General features: G+C 38.4%; 1 protein-coding gene across 3 annotated transcripts in view; it reads right to left on the bottom strand.

The window, feature by feature from the left end:
* LOC138744625 (anoctamin-9-like) overlaps nucleotides 1–15809 on the bottom strand; it is a 121776-nt gene that overhangs the window by 66529 nt on the left and 39438 nt on the right. For all 3 annotated transcript variants that reach the window (XM_069901064.1, XM_069901082.1, XM_069901075.1), the window contains exons 11-16: nucleotides 15427–15509; nucleotides 12283–12387; nucleotides 8798–8962; nucleotides 6879–6915; nucleotides 2110–2221; nucleotides 1802–1859 (exon numbers count right to left, since the gene is read on the bottom strand). In XM_069901064.1, coding sequence (XP_069757165.1) covers nucleotides 1802–1859; nucleotides 2110–2221; nucleotides 6879–6915; nucleotides 8798–8962; nucleotides 12283–12387; nucleotides 15427–15509 — 560 coding nt within the window. The remainder of the gene's footprint in view (nucleotides 1–1801; nucleotides 1860–2109; nucleotides 2222–6878; nucleotides 6916–8797; nucleotides 8963–12282; nucleotides 12388–15426; nucleotides 15510–15809) is intronic.

Genomic DNA, 15809 nt, shown 5'->3' with positions numbered 1-15809 from the left:
ATTTCAGGCTTGAGCCCTTCATTCAAGTATTCATACTTGATTGGTATTGACCTGCTGAGTTTCTCCAGCATTGTGTTTTTACTTCAACCACGGTGTCTACAGATTTTCACGTTTTATTTTTTTTAAACCATCAATCCTTAGGCTGTTGCATAAAGAGGATAGCCCTATTTGGCACTTAAAGCACATGCCCATAAAACAGTAGTACCTTGTACATAATATTGATCACAGATGATAGCTTTGATCAATATCTATAACGATACAGTTTCAAGAATCTTACATTTAAGGAAAACAACTTACATTTTCAGAGTATGTGGTGATACAGTTGGAACTTTTTTTCATGCTGTTTGGTCATGTATACATATACAATCTTTTTGGAAGAAAATTCAATCATTTTTTAGAATGTCTGTACAAGATTAAAATAGTTTTAGATCCAAAAGTATTTTTATTGGGTAGTTTGCAACCTCTGAAAGGTTTGGGATAAGATAAATTCCAGCTTGCTTTTGTATATTTAGCTTTATCCGTAGAGAAAAAATTTATTGTTAGTACTTGGAAAGATACAAATATGATTGATATTAATAGATGGCATAATGAGATGAAATATTGTTTAATAATGGAAAAAATCACATGTTTTGCATGATAATTATAATTTTTTTATTACTAAGTGGCTGTTATACTCAGAATATTTACATTTCAATTTATATTGATTAGATTTTAACATGTATATTTAACTTTTTTTAAGATTCTTTCTTTTTTCTTTTTTTATGGCTCTCCTTAGGAGAGTTGGCTGAAGGGGGGGGGGGGTTCTTTTCTTTTTTTTCTTTTTTCTATAAAATTCATGTTCATGTTTAATTGCTGTATATGTCATATATTATTTGTTTTTTGAACGAATAAATAGTTTAAAAAACTACATTTTCAGAGTACCTTAAAAATTTAGTACTTTTCAAATGCAATCCTTGTTGTATACTATAGAAAGCTGTTCATTTGCAATGACAATGACAGATAACCTGTTTTCTGATTTGCTGATTGGCACATTTACTTGATATTCAACCTACAGTGTTGACACATCATCTTCTGTAACTCAACATATTCAAGCTGTAAACTGCATAATTATTTTTTGATATTGAACTGTACCATCCTCAACTTTCTGAAGAAACTTCAGTCCAATGCTCATGTACCATTTTAAATCACATTGTAATTATCTCTAATTTTACTTCTCTAAATTATTTGATAAAATAAATCAAAAGTTTAAAGGTCAAACAAATAGTTATGTAAAATACTATTTCAGCACATCACTTTAAGGGGGTGTGGTGTTTTTTATGTATGACTGTGTATGGATAGCTGGCCCACCCACTGATGACTCACTCCTTCATAACTCCTCCCCTAGTAACGCAGCCATAAAGGTCGACCTCTCCTTCATTCGAGCTGGCTACAATATAAAGCATATTAAAGCCTATTGTTTCTCACTCACTGTCTTTGGAATAATTGATAGAGCGTATCAGGTGGGAAAAAAAACATTTCCTACTATGGTTATTTCAATCATTTTTCTGCAAATGGGATGTAGAAAGAAAGAATACATTTAGAAGTTAGATTATAAAAGAATACTACATTCAAATCTATCAAAATGAAAATAAACAAAAAATAGTTAACATACATATCATGCTACCTCCACAAATTCTGCAAACATTAAGCATTTCATTCAGATTATTTAATACTAGGATTAAGAGTAGTGCATGGTGCTATGATTTTGTTTCAATGAAGGGATTTTTTAAAATTTAGATGTGAAAAGGAATTTTTTGCTTACCTCTTCTAGTCGCCATTTTCTTGCTATTCTCACATAATTACCTGGATAGCCATTGATTCTATAAGAGAAACAAATTCAGTACAGTTTTACACTGATTAAACAAGGGCAACACAAACACAACATTCTCATTGCACAGTGCACTACCACCATATAGACATGCAAATATGAAGGGAGACTCAGTGGAATACAGACTGTCTTGATTAAATTACCAAAGTTTTAATATATAATGCTACTAGATTTTCCATAGTCAGTGATGAATCAGAAAATTAATTACTTTGTAAAAGAATAATTGCCACATGGGTACTCACCTTCCAAGAAAAAATGCGATGTATATAATAGAAGTAAACATGTTGAAAAACTGAAATGTGAACATTTTTAAAGTAAAGCTGTTTTCTTGAGCTAACACGGTACGCTGCTTTTCTGTAAAAATATTATAGGTGGAAAAACTAGAAATTATTATTTTAATATACATTTTCAATTCCATCCTTATTGTCTTTGATATAGCTCAACCCAACAGCACTAATATATTAGTTTCCCCTTTTTTCAGCTCTGAGATACAAATTATTGGTTACAAGTTTTATGCTGAGAGCTGACATGGAGAAGGTGGTAGAAGGTAGCTCAGATGCTCTCCTGCATCTTGGATCAGTGACAGAATAACATCCATGACTAGGTATGCCCAGGTGAAAACACAGACACTCCTCTTATCTTCCACTTATTAAAGCTTACCATCTCATCAGAGCATTCTCTTTCTAACCATTATTGGTGTTGCCAGGCCATGATACCTGGTACTGCTGAGCTCATGAAGGAAATCCCACAAATGCAAGTTTCTATCAGACTTTCCTCATGAATTATTTCCTCATGGAATTTTACTGTATATTCTGTACTTGCAAGTCTGCTGCTTTTTGTGCCTAACATCGCAATACATATTCACATTACCATGTTCTTTTTGATTTTATTGTAAAGACTCTCAAGATTCACACCACAGTCAATTGTGAAGAAAAACCTCTCTGCAAAGAAGCTGATTACCATATCATTCTGTTTAATACAATAAGCTACCAGCTCAAAATAAGGAAATATAAATAACAAGATAGAGATATACATTTTACAGAGAAATATAACTGCCACTAACCAGCTGTAGTTAAGACAGAGATACAAGGATACAAGTGTACCACCTAAAATAGAGAGGCTGAATATTTGGTTGTACTGCACTAAAGTTGGTTGAAGTTTACTATAAATGAGCATACCTGGAAGTGGCACTTAGTGCTATTGTGTATGTAGGCTGAAATACATGGCACTATGTCTGGCCTGCCTGACAATGAAAGTGATGTCAAGTAACATGGAAGATTCCATGTCTATCTTCTCATATGAACTCATTAACTTCATTTATGAAGTGAAGGAGACATTCATGCTAAAGAGGTATTCACAGGTCCAAGAAGGTGTGAATAATAAAGTGGGTTTCAGGTTTCTTTGGCAAAGGCAATCCATAATTATTTGTGTTTCTGTATTTTCTGTCTACACAACTTGGAATTCTCGTTTCATGTCATGTGGCAACACGTTGTTCTTCTGCAAAAATAGGAAAATGATTTGCAGGAACACACTGGTGTCATCAGGGAGCAGACTTACAACCTGAGAGTTGACCATCCTTATTTCCATGGAATGAGAGGCTTCATAAAAGATATACAATCTAGGTTACAAATGATGTACATCTACTTATCTGCAGAGTTCAGTGGATATTTTATATGGCATTATGGAGGGTGAAAGTTCTGTCCTCTCTCAGACTACGTGCATCTCATTTCCAATCGGATAATGTTGTCTCTCGAGTTAGCCACCCAGATTAAAAACCCTTGCTGTGAATTTTCACATTCGGTACAAATACATTTATGAATGCAACCTTCTGCCGGCCAGAATGCAGCCAGTAGGATTGTGAATGATAGCAATAGGTCTAACAAGTCTCATCAGAAAGCATCAGGAAACCATTCAGGTGATTATTGGTATCAATAATATATATTTTCTATATTATTACTGTTTGGATAGATCTCACTAAAAATCAGTGGAACATCATGGAGACTGATAATGCAGTCTTTGGTGAAGCTTGTGAAAGATGCTGTAATCGTCTTCATCTCTGTAGCCATAATTCATTTATGCAGGTGTGCCAATTCCCAAGCAATTTTCCTATTCCCCTTCAGAGTTGGGAATAAAACTGGTTCAACGGTAATTTCAATACTCCCACACTGCAACTCGTTACCATCACTACCCTTTACATGCAAAATTAATGGCAAATATAGGCAAGTTTGTCCAATGCCTTTCTGCTTTCATCATCTGCATTGATCTACTTTGTGTAGCACTTGGTTCAGAAAGAAACACTGATTTTTAGAGATTACTGTTCTTAACTGTTCTTAAAAATATTAACAGGTTACTGAAGAAATTCCTGTGAATTTAATGCTATTGGCCTAGGTTCTCAAATCTGGTTACTGAACTGCAGATTCTGCTGTGAAATAGCATTTACATCACAAAATTAAAAACTTCCAAATTAAACCATTTGGCAAAATGGCATTTAAATTGCTACTACTGACCCTCAGGTATACAGTCAATAATCTGAAATAACTCTTAAGAAATCCACTTGACAATAAAATTGATTTGTCATTGTATGCCGAAAAATCTTCATAAAGACAGCAACTGATGATGACATGAGCCATCAATGCAGTATACTGCATGAGGAAAAGTTGAGAAAACTGTCACTAAAATTTCTGTAACTTAATTCACACAGCATTGACATCTATGTTCTTTCTGAATCGCAAGAGAATAAGAGATCATATTTTACGGATCAGAGGTTCATTCAAGAGTCTGATAAAAACAAAGCTACTCTTGAATCTGGAAGTATGTGTTTAAAAATCTATATCTTTTGCCTGATGGGGGACAGGGGAAAAGAGAGTATGTCCTGAGTGGTATGGATACTTTATTACATTGGCTGCTTTTCCAATGCCGAGTCAATGCAGTGGAGGCTGGACTCCATGCTAGCCTGAGCAGCATTCACAAATCTCTATAATTTTTGTGATCTTCAGCAGTTCCCATATGAAGCTGTAATGCATCATATCAGGGTACTTTATATGGTGTATATATAATTGGAAAAAGACATTGGAGATGTGCTGAATTTGCTTCACCTCTGAAGAAACTGAGTTCTGGTGTACTTTCTTGGCCATAGGATCAATGTGGTTGGACCAGGAAAATTGGTTTATCATACTTACATCTAGATTCTACTATCTCTACCTCAGTATCATTGAGAAAAAACAGGGGTATGTGCTCACCCTATTTCCTGAAGTCACATTTTATTGACACTGAGGGAGAAGTTGTGGTTCTGACACCAGAACACAAAGCTCTCCTCTGTTTCTTACTGTTTGACATCTGGCCTACTATGATTGTGTCCTCAGCAAACTTATTGATGGAGTCGGAGCAACATTCATCCAGTTGTGAGTTCAAAAAGAATATAATAAGGGGCTAAGTCTACAGCCTTGCAGGACAAATGTTGATGATTATTGTGGAGCTGTCGTCCCCAATCTTCACTAATCACAGTCTGCAAGTCAGAAAGTTGAGGATAAGAAGCAAAAGGGGGTTTTTGAGATTCAAGTCCAAGAGTTTGGCTGAAACTATGGTGTTGAAGGTAGAGCTATGGTCAATAAATAGGATTCTAACTTTTGTATCTTGGTTATCCAGATGTTCCTGGAATGAGTGTTAGCCAGTGAGATGGTGTTGACCATAGATCTGTTGCAACAATATGTAATTTAGATTGATGTTTTCTGGGACTCTGGAGTTGATGTGGGTCATGACCAGTCTCTCAAAGCACTTCATAGTGATGGATGTCAGAGTGGCAATCATTGTCACATTATCTTATCTTTCTTTGGCACTGGGATGATAGTCATCTTCTAAAGCAAATAGGAATTTTAGATTACAGTTAGAAATGCCCACAAATACTCCAATGGGGATATAAAAAACTGCAACTCAATGGACAACCATAGGATAATTACAGCACAGAAACTGGCCACCTCAGCCCCTCTAGGCTGTGTTCTATCAGGCAGCATCTTGTGGACTGAAATGGACGTCGTCTGTACTTTATCTCAACTGAAGTAAAGGAGGAGAAATTGCCATATAAAAAGATGAGGGAATGGGTGAGTCAATAACTGGCACCAATGGGTAGATGTAGATGAGGAGGGAGGGTAGAGATAGTGACAGAGCCTGGTAGATGGTGGTATCCAATGGAGAATGAAAATGATGAAACCAAATAAGGGAGGGATACTGGGCAAATGGGAACAATGGGGGAAGGAGAAGAGTAATCCAGTGGAAGGAAAGTGTATGTGTAACAGGAAGACAGTGTAAGAGGGGAGGGGAAAAATTGGGTAACAAGGGCTGGGGGTGGGGACCATAAGTTGGAAAGAAATGCGTGGCTGAGAGGGACTTGGGTAGATTAGAAGGAAGATAAATGGGAGAGGGAGAACAGATGATCTGAAATCAACATTTATACCCTTGGGATGCAGGTTATCCAGGCAAAATACAAGGTTCTGTTCTTCAAGTCCGTGATGGTCTTACACTGGCATTGGGGGAGGCTAAAGACAGACAGGTCCATGTAAGAACAGGGAGGGAAATTGAAATTGCTTACAACTGAGAGCTCCAGCTAATTATTGCAGACAAAGCACATCATCTAGTCTAAATTTCCAAAACCTGATGGAGAATTGCAGATTTTTGCTCATTACCACAGCTTTGTTAAGGAATCATACATTTATCTTCTATCTAATGCTACCCAGGATACAATTGCTAATTGAGATTCTCCAGAATGGGAGTTGAGGCCACTCCACCTCCAGATAAGGATAAAGCCCTCACCACAGTCACAGATTAAGAGATTACTTTCAATGTATTCTTGCATAACCTTCCCTAAAGATCTGGAATACAAGATCACCTTTCGAATACTTAAGGAGATATTGGATCTTCAGCTGCATGGAGAAGGCATATATGAAAAATTAGAATCAAGTATAACCTGCAATTTTTTTGGAATCATGATTTGAAATTTAAAGAATACATTACATACCCAATTCGCACAGTTTCTTTGCAACAACATAATTAACCTGCAATATGAAATGCCAGTCAGTCAGTTTCTTATATGTTTTTGAGCAGCAGGTGTATTATTTATAGAATGATTAGCATTTGTAATGGACAATCAATCATCATATTTCTCCTGACTCCCTGGTAATCCCACCTGATAAATCTTATTTGCTCCTTAATCCTGCAATTTCTTTTCTCTTCAAGTACTTATCATTCACATTTTTTATGTTACTCCTAATTTTGCTTCCATGCTCCAACAAACTTACTCCATATCTTTAGGACAATTAACAAATGGAAAAAATGTTTTTATATTAAATCTGTATTCTTCAGTTACTGGCCAGCAGGAAATAGAATCTCAGGGTTGTACGTTATATTATGTATGTACTCTGACAATAAATCTGAATCTGTACTGCTCCTACTATTGTAAGTTTGTAAATATTTCTCATTCACCATTTCAACACTAAAATTTTGATATTCTTTATCAAATATTCTCTTCATCAACATGTCCTCAGGTGAATTGTCCCAGATTTTACACATAATTGAAGTCTTTCATCACTGCTGCCAGTATATAAACTCTTTTCTGCAGCATTGCCAAGGCTTTGTGATCCCTCCTAGTTTATGATGCCTGGAATCAAACTACTGTTCAGTCTAGCCAATGTTTGATCAAGGGAGAACAACTTTCTTGCTTTATCAAAAAAAAAGCTCCTTGATTAATAATGATAAACTCCATTCAAAACATAAAATGTTGAAATTATTCAACGTCTGGCTACTTCTGTGAACAAAAATATGTTTTGAACTGATTAGAACTGAAAAAAGCAAAAATCTAATGTTCAATAAATTCTATCACATAGCAAATGCTTTTAATGCACTCTGCGAAAGATTGTTAACTGAAAATCGATTGTGAGGTGCAACTGCCACTTCTTATAACTTATTTGTAATTTTAAATGTTAAAAATTTTCAAGGGATGGGAAGAATGCAGGAAAATAGTACAGGTGCTTAATTTTTTTATCCAAAATCCTTGGGACCAGACACTTTTCGGAATTTGGAATTTTCAGATAATATTTTGAATAATCAGTGTAACTTTTAAGTAATTGAGTTGCTGTATGTCGGGGGCAGTTACAGTGCTACTGGATGTCAGGGGCAGTTGTGGCGGTGCTGGACATCAGGTGCTGAACATTGGGGGTTTACCTGCCATGAACCTTCATGCACCGCCATCACACTTCCCCCTTATCGCGCATGCGCATGCTGCGCATGGCCTATGGACTCCAGGATGCACATTTACAGGCCTTTCTGCCCCTTAATTTGTCCTCCATTTGGAAGTGTACGCCCTACATCCTCAAATGGAGGACAAATTAACATCTGGCTCAAGGTGGCACCAGACAAAGAACAGAGGGCTCAAAAGCCAGACTGTCCAGCCTAAAACCGGATATCTGGCCACCCTAGCTAGATGCGGGGGACAGGAGTCACGACGATGCTGGACATCGAGGGTGGTTGCAGCAGCACTGAATGTCGGGAGCGGTTGCAAAAATGTTCAGTTTCCAATTTATGGAATTTTGGATAAAAGAATTTGTACCTCTACTAATGGGAACATTCAGGCATGAGCAATTGAATCATGAAGCTGGCACACATGGTGAATTAGCCTGCTCCTACATTGAGGGCCAAAGAGCCTGTACTATGCTATAATATTCTATGTTCCACAAATACCTTTACTGCCCTACCTTGAAGTTTTTTTTTCCAAATTTAGAAATAGCATTATGCTGATTGGAACGTTGCTAATTGAGAAATAAAATATACGTGACCTGATGACAAACAAGTTTTCATCTTTAAAGTCAAACATTGGAAAAAGTAAAATGTTGGAAGTTAAATTTCAGTTAAGTTGAGCAAACCAATTTATCTCAGTCCTACCTTGGTCATGATTAGAAACGTTAAATAGTGCAATCCAGCACTAATTATTACAGCCACTGATTGAGCACTTTCACGCACAACAGCCAATGGTGCTTTCATCAATGCGACAGAGACAGCAATTCGAAATACCACAATGCCAAGTGCAATACAGATTATAACAGTAATCTGTAAAGTAATAGAAGAATTAAAGAAGTCAGGGGCTGTGAGAAAAAGTGAATACAATTGGCTGAACACTAACACAGCCCAAATAGCCAGAGAGATAACAGCACACAAGAGCAATTGTGAGAGCAGGGATATACCATACTGATAGATACAATATACCTGTACAAATGCAGGAGGAGCTCATCAATTCCTGTGATATTAAATGTAATAAATACACAAAATAAAATGCAAAAAAACAGAGAACAAATGTAAGGGAGGCAGGGTTCTGCAATTTAGACACATTTGTCCCACTGGAACAGGGAAAGGATAGTATGGTAGAGGAACCATGGCTTACAAGAGAAATGGAACAGTTTGTCAAAAGGAAGAAGGAAGCATATATAAAAGTTTCAGAAGCAAAATTCTGGCACAGTTCATGAAAATTATAACTCAGCAAAGAAGCAAATTAAGAAGGGACTTTGGAGAACTATAAGTGGACAAGAGAAGGCATTGACAAGCCTCTAAGGAAAACCCCCAGACCTTCGACATGTACATGAAAAACAGGAGGATAATGAGAGTAAGGATATGACTGCTCATGGATAAAAGGGGAAAACATGTGCATGGAGGCAGAGAAGTTGAAGAGTGTTTCACCAGGGAGAAGAACCTTGGGAAATGCAAGGCCAGTGTAAAACAGGCAAATGTTCTGGAGCATGTCAAAGTTAAGAAAGAGGAAGTGCTGGAGATTCTGAAAAACATAGGATAAGTAAGTCCTCAAGGCTGGACAGGTTGTAGCCCAGGAACTACAGGAAGAAATTACTGGGCATTGATGACAATCTTTGCATCCTTCCTGGCCACAGGTGGTACCAGAGGATTGGAAGATGGGAAAAGTGTCTCCATCTTGAAGAACAGTAAGAGGGAGAATCCTTGGAATAATAGACCAGTGAGTCTTTACATCAGTGGTGGGTTACGAGCATGTAGAGCAGCATAGTTATATTAGGTATAGACAGCATGGATTTGTGTGGGGCAGGTCATGCCTCATTAGCCTAATTGAGTATTTTGAGGAGTATTCAAAAGGAATAGATGAAGGTGGGGCAGTTGATGTGTACATGGATTTTAGTTAGGCATTTGACAAGGCTCCCCAGGGTAGGCTTGTCAATGCACAGGATATCTGGAAACTTGGTTGCATGGATTCAGGATTGGTTTGCTTGCAGAAGGTAGAGGGTGGAAGTAAAAGGAGCATATTCTGATTGGATGTTGGAAACTAGTGGTGTTCCACAAGGATTCATTCTTGGAATCTTGTTCTTTGTGATTTTATAAATGAAGTGAACGAAGAAGTGGAGGGATAGGTCAGTAACTTTGCACGTGGCACAAAAGTTGGATGTATTGTGCATAGTGTACAAGGTTGTCGTAGATTACAACTGGATAAAAACAGGATACAGAGTTGAGCAGAGAAATGGCAGATCAGAAAAGTGTGAAGTGATTGATGCACATTCAAAGATCAAACTTGAAATTATGGTCAATAGCAGGATTCTTAGCAGTAAAGAGGGATATAGGAGTCCAAGTCCAGAGGTCCCTCACAGGTTGCCGTGAAAGTTAATAGAGTGGTAATGAAGGCATGTGGTGTGGCAGCCTTCATTAATCAGGGTTCTGAGTTCAAAAGCCACAAGGGAGTGTTGCAGCTCTATAAAACTCTGGTTACACCATACTTCGGATATTATGATCTCATCATCATAGGAAAGATCTGCAAGCTTTCAAGAGGGTGCAGAGGAGATTTACCAGGATGTTGTCTAGATTGGACAACATGTCTCATCAGGAAAAGTTGACTGAGCTATGGGTTTTTTTTCTTTGGAGCAAAAGATAATGAGAGGCGTCTTAAAAGAGATGAGTAAGATTATGAGAGGCATAGATGGGGTGGACATCAGCAACTTTTTCTCAGGGCAGCAATGTTAATACCAGAGGTTCGTGAAGGAAAGTTTAAGGGAAATGATAAAAGTAATTTTTTTTTTAAACAGAGTAATGGGTGCCTGGAATACATTGCTGAAGGTGGTGGTGGAGATTGGTACAATAGGGATATTTAAAAGATTCTTAGGTAGACAGATAGATGTTATAGAAATGAAAAGTCATGTACTTGTGAGGGAGATAATGTTTAAACTGATGTGGAGTAGGTTTACATAGGCTGGCACAACACTGTGGGTCAAAGGGCCCATACTGTGCTGCATTGTTCTATGTTTTAAGTCCCTCCGAAAAGCAGTCCAGCATCATTGACATTTTAAGGGCTGACAGGAGTCTATTATTAGCTGTGCCAGCTTGAGCTTCCATTATATGATAAGACATCCCACTCACTGACATTATGACCTCCATAGAGGTTGCAATCAGATGAGTCCACAGCCTTCACTTAGTGCCTCATGGTTGGGTCCCTCATTGTTGCTGCAGAGTTGTCCCCACTTACTGATTAGAAAGATGATACCCACAATTGCTTTAAAACATGACAGAGATTAATGCTGAACAATCCAGTGCTCCTTGATATCTAATGCAGGCTTTCTAGAAAATTAGGCAATGCTGCAAATAATTCCATATGCATTTGCAAAAGCCTTTTCCTATAGGTTGGACTCTTAAAGTCCTCGTCCCAGCTCTCTGGAGTAAAACTGATATATATTTTGCCTTCCAAAGAGTTGGAAAACTAGGTATACTTTTCCTTGACTAGGCTGCTATCTGCTAGTTAGTAGTCTCACCAAATAAAATGAGAACATCAAAGTGTCTTGCTATATTCTGCAAGTTGCAGGATTGAAAGTTAATGCATCTTCCTTGCCTAAATCCAGCCAGTCATTTACAGTAGATGCAAGCAGAATATCTCTCCATAATTCAGAACTGAGCATGGTTCTGAGAAGGCAAAGGGCACATGAAACACATAAATATTGTGCAGAAGAAGGTGAAATATAAATGGGGAAATCACATACATGTACCTGATCAGCCACTGATCACAAGCTGTTTGGTGGCAAATTCCTTGATGGCTAGGACACAATCCTTTAAAGTTGCAGGCCTTTTCTGAATGAAAGAGTTCGCCTTCAGTCTGCTGCTGCAAATCCCTATTGTGAACTACTTCTCCTTACAAGGAGAGACAAAAGAGTGTTGGTGAGTGTGTCTTCCTTTTACATTTGAAGAACTGTGAATGTGAATTTCCCGATATTATATTAAAAAAGTACAGATGTGATTTTCTGGGTCAATTAGTTTAGCCTTTTGTATACATACCCAAAGACTTCCAGAAAACTAAATATGGTATTGAAATAAATTTTGATTGTTTATTATGCACCAGCAAGTACTGAAATTGAAAATATAGGAACACTTACCAGAACACATGCCAAGAAGAGAACCACAGCTCTTCGCAAAAACGAATAATGATATTTTACTGGCGGTACTTCAGGATCATATATTAGTCCGAGAGCAAGTTCTTCCTGCATAAAATAATATTTTTCAGAATTGATTTTTTTCTCTTACACCAGAAAAGTTTTAAAGAAGGGAGGGTCAACAAAACTGAACATAAATGCAACAAACTGGAAATCAATGAAAATATAGCTTTTCTTTGATTTTTAATTCAAAATGAATTTTAAGTAAATTTTTTTCATCTGTAGTTTTGAAAATAGACATTTCTTAAAGTTTAAATTGAAATTAAAAAGCAAAATAGGTTTGTATATTTAAGCAGACACAGAGCATAGTGTTTGTATAACTACATTATCACTAGTAGCTCGCAACTTGTAATCGCTGAAGCCTGAACTAACATCCAGACATGTTAACCAGAGGAAACCTGAAAATATGATTAGGAATCAAAATCAATTTCTAAATTTGTGCCTAACACCGTGTTGAAGTCCACAATAAATTACAAGATAAAAGTTACCAAAGCATATATAATTGGAAGATAACTTTTAAAGTATGTAAGGAATATTTGAGTAGAAAACAAAATCACCAATTATTAGATTCATCTTTTCCAAATTAAAGGTAAAGAAGCAAAGGAATCTCAGATTAAACACATGCAAATCATCTAGAATGACAACACAAATTATTAAGAATGGGGAATACCACAAGATTTATTTTAGATGGACTAGAATTTAAAAGTAATGCTGAACACATTTAATTTTTGATAGGTCACAGTGCTGTATAATTCTGATTGCCATTTCAGACACTTAGTAGATACAAACATTGTTTATGACAAAGGAGTTAATATTCATCAGGGAAGAAAGAATAGAGGCGTTTAATACTTTGAAAGGTTTTGATAGTGCGGACAGACAGTAAAATAGAAATTAAATAAGTCTGTAGCGGGCTGAGCAATTGCGCAGATAGATGGGCTGAATCACTGGCCCAGTCAGTTGGTGCAAGATGGCATGGGCCCCCCTTCCCTTCTCAGGAGAAGCCCACATTTGGCAACATGCATTGCCTAGGTAATGTCGCCACTTCCTTCTAACATGTACTGGAAATGTCGTATTGCCAGGTACAGGGCCAACAGCTCACGGTCGAACGCATTGTATTTGAGTTCGGGTGTCCAGAGATGTTTGCTAAAGAAGGCTGGTGGTGCCATTGATTGTTGACCCACTGCTCAAGCGCCGCATTGACCACTCTGTCCAATGCATCGGACAGAGCCACAAGCCACTGACTTATGCCCTAAGCAAGGTCTCAGACCCATGGTTGGCAAGGAAACAATGACATCTCTCCTATATTTCAAAGTATACAAGTGACATTCACCACATTGCAGGCAATTACAACGTTGTGGCCAATGCTCTGTCCAGACCAGCCATCTGTGCTATCTTAGGAGGACTCGATGTTGCCAAACTGGCTAAGGACCAGGCGGAGGATACCGACGTCCAGGTCTACCGGTCTGCCATCACCGGCCTTAAGGTTAGCGATTTCTGTCCTTCACCAGGAGCCTGACTTTACTGTGTGACATATCAACAGGTTTTCCTCGACCCATTCTACCCGTGACCTGGTGATGGTGGGTGTTCAACCAAATGCATGGCTTGTCACACCCTTCGATAAGGTCCATGGTCCATTTGCTGTCTGACAAGTTCACGAGGCATGGCCACCACTGTGTCGTCACTCTGTGGGATAGGACTTGTTTGGACTGCCAGTGTGCAAAAGTTCAGATACTCCAAGGCCCCTCTCCAGAGTTTCAACCTAGCGTAACATTGTTTTGAGCATGTGCATGTGGACATTGTTGGCCCACTCACCATGAACCAAGGTATGCAGAATTTATTCACAATAGTTGACCGTTTTACCTGTTGGCTAGAAGCAGTACCTCTGCTCATGTGACACAGAGACTTACACCAGAGCCTTTTTGTCCAGTTGGGTCGCATATTTTGGTGTCCCAACTCACATCACCTCTGACCAAGGGGCCTAGTTCACTTCCTCATTCTGGTCAAGGCTAGCCAAGTTCTTTAGCAGCTAGTTACATCACATCACAGCCTACCATCCTCAGGCAAACGGATTTGTCGAACGTTTTCACCACCATCTGTAAGCAGCCCTGAAAGCCTGACTACAAGACTAGAATTGAATGGACAAACTCCCATGGGTGCTGCTGGGAATTCACACAGCACCAAAAGAAGACATGCTGCTATCGTCTCGCGACTTAATATACAATTCCCCACTTACCATCCCAGGGGATATTCACTTCAACCATTCCGGCCCATAACCCAGTGCCTTAGATATCCTCCAGTGCTTGAGAGAACAGATGGTTAAATTGAAACCTCCACCACCTTCCTGGCACGGCTCTCCACCTTGCAGATCTGCAGTCAACTGACTTTGTTTTCATTCACAGAGGAATACCCATGCAATGCCCCTACGAGGCCCATTCAAGGTGTTGCAGCACAACGGTGTTGTTTTTACACTGGACATTAGCACGCAGCAGGACATGTTTACCACTGACCACTTCAAGGCAGAGCATTTAGACTCAGCCCTGCCTGTCCCAGCTCCCCATGTCAGACACAGATGCTGCCCGCCTAATTACAATACTGTGACTTGCTCAAAGGATGGCAGGAATTCTCGGGGGTTGGTGTAGTGGGCTGAGCTATTGCACGGTTAGACGGGCCAAATCGCCGCCCCAGTCTGTTGGCGTAAAATGGTGCAGGCCCCCCTTCCCTTCTCAGGAAAAGCACATGTTTGGCAACATGTGTTGCCTAGCTAATGTTGTCACTTCCTGGTCACGTAGCGCTGAGCAGGCAGTGACTCCGCAATGAATTGATGTCACTCGCACAGACCAAAGTATTCCAGACAGGAAATGCCTCATACCCTTAAAGCAGCGCATGAAATTCAAATAAAGTCAGTTAATGGTTCACCCTCATGTGTGTGTGGACTTATTTCATTTCAGCAGCGCTGCTGTTATCAGACTCTACAAGTCAATCTCAGTGCCAGTTGGCCTGCTTACATCAAGTAATTATGCATGAAATCAAACTCAGATTTAAGTGAAATCATAAATTGCCATCAGCATGCAAGTCAGTATAAATCACCTCATCTTCATCCCAATGGAACAAGTCCCACTCACTGATGACCTTTGCTCGGGCTCGTTTCCACAGCTCCAAAAATATAGTGGCTGCAGTTTGAGAGAGAGAGAGAGAGAGAGAGAGAAATCTTATTGAGATTACTGATGCTTTTATTCTTAAATAATTTTAAATCATTATTGCATATGCAAATAAGTGAATGGGACAATATTTTGTGTTATAATCCTTTATTGCCATAATGGATAGATTTAGGATGTAATGTGATGTGATTAAAAATGAGAGATCAGGAAAATACTATTTTGTTCTCAGTTTTTTGATTAAATCTATGGGATTATTAGGAAAACCATGGATGAGAACAAATCTTGACAAAAAAATATCAGCCTTGGGTTTTC

This window comes from Narcine bancroftii, chromosome 1, assembly GCF_036971445.1.
Source record: "Narcine bancroftii isolate sNarBan1 chromosome 1, sNarBan1.hap1, whole genome shotgun sequence".
In the NCBI taxonomy this organism is placed as follows: domain Eukaryota; kingdom Metazoa; phylum Chordata; class Chondrichthyes; order Torpediniformes; family Narcinidae; genus Narcine; species Narcine bancroftii.
The sequence above is the reverse complement of the archived record's forward strand: the minus strand, read 5'-3'. Positions and strand labels throughout refer to the sequence as shown.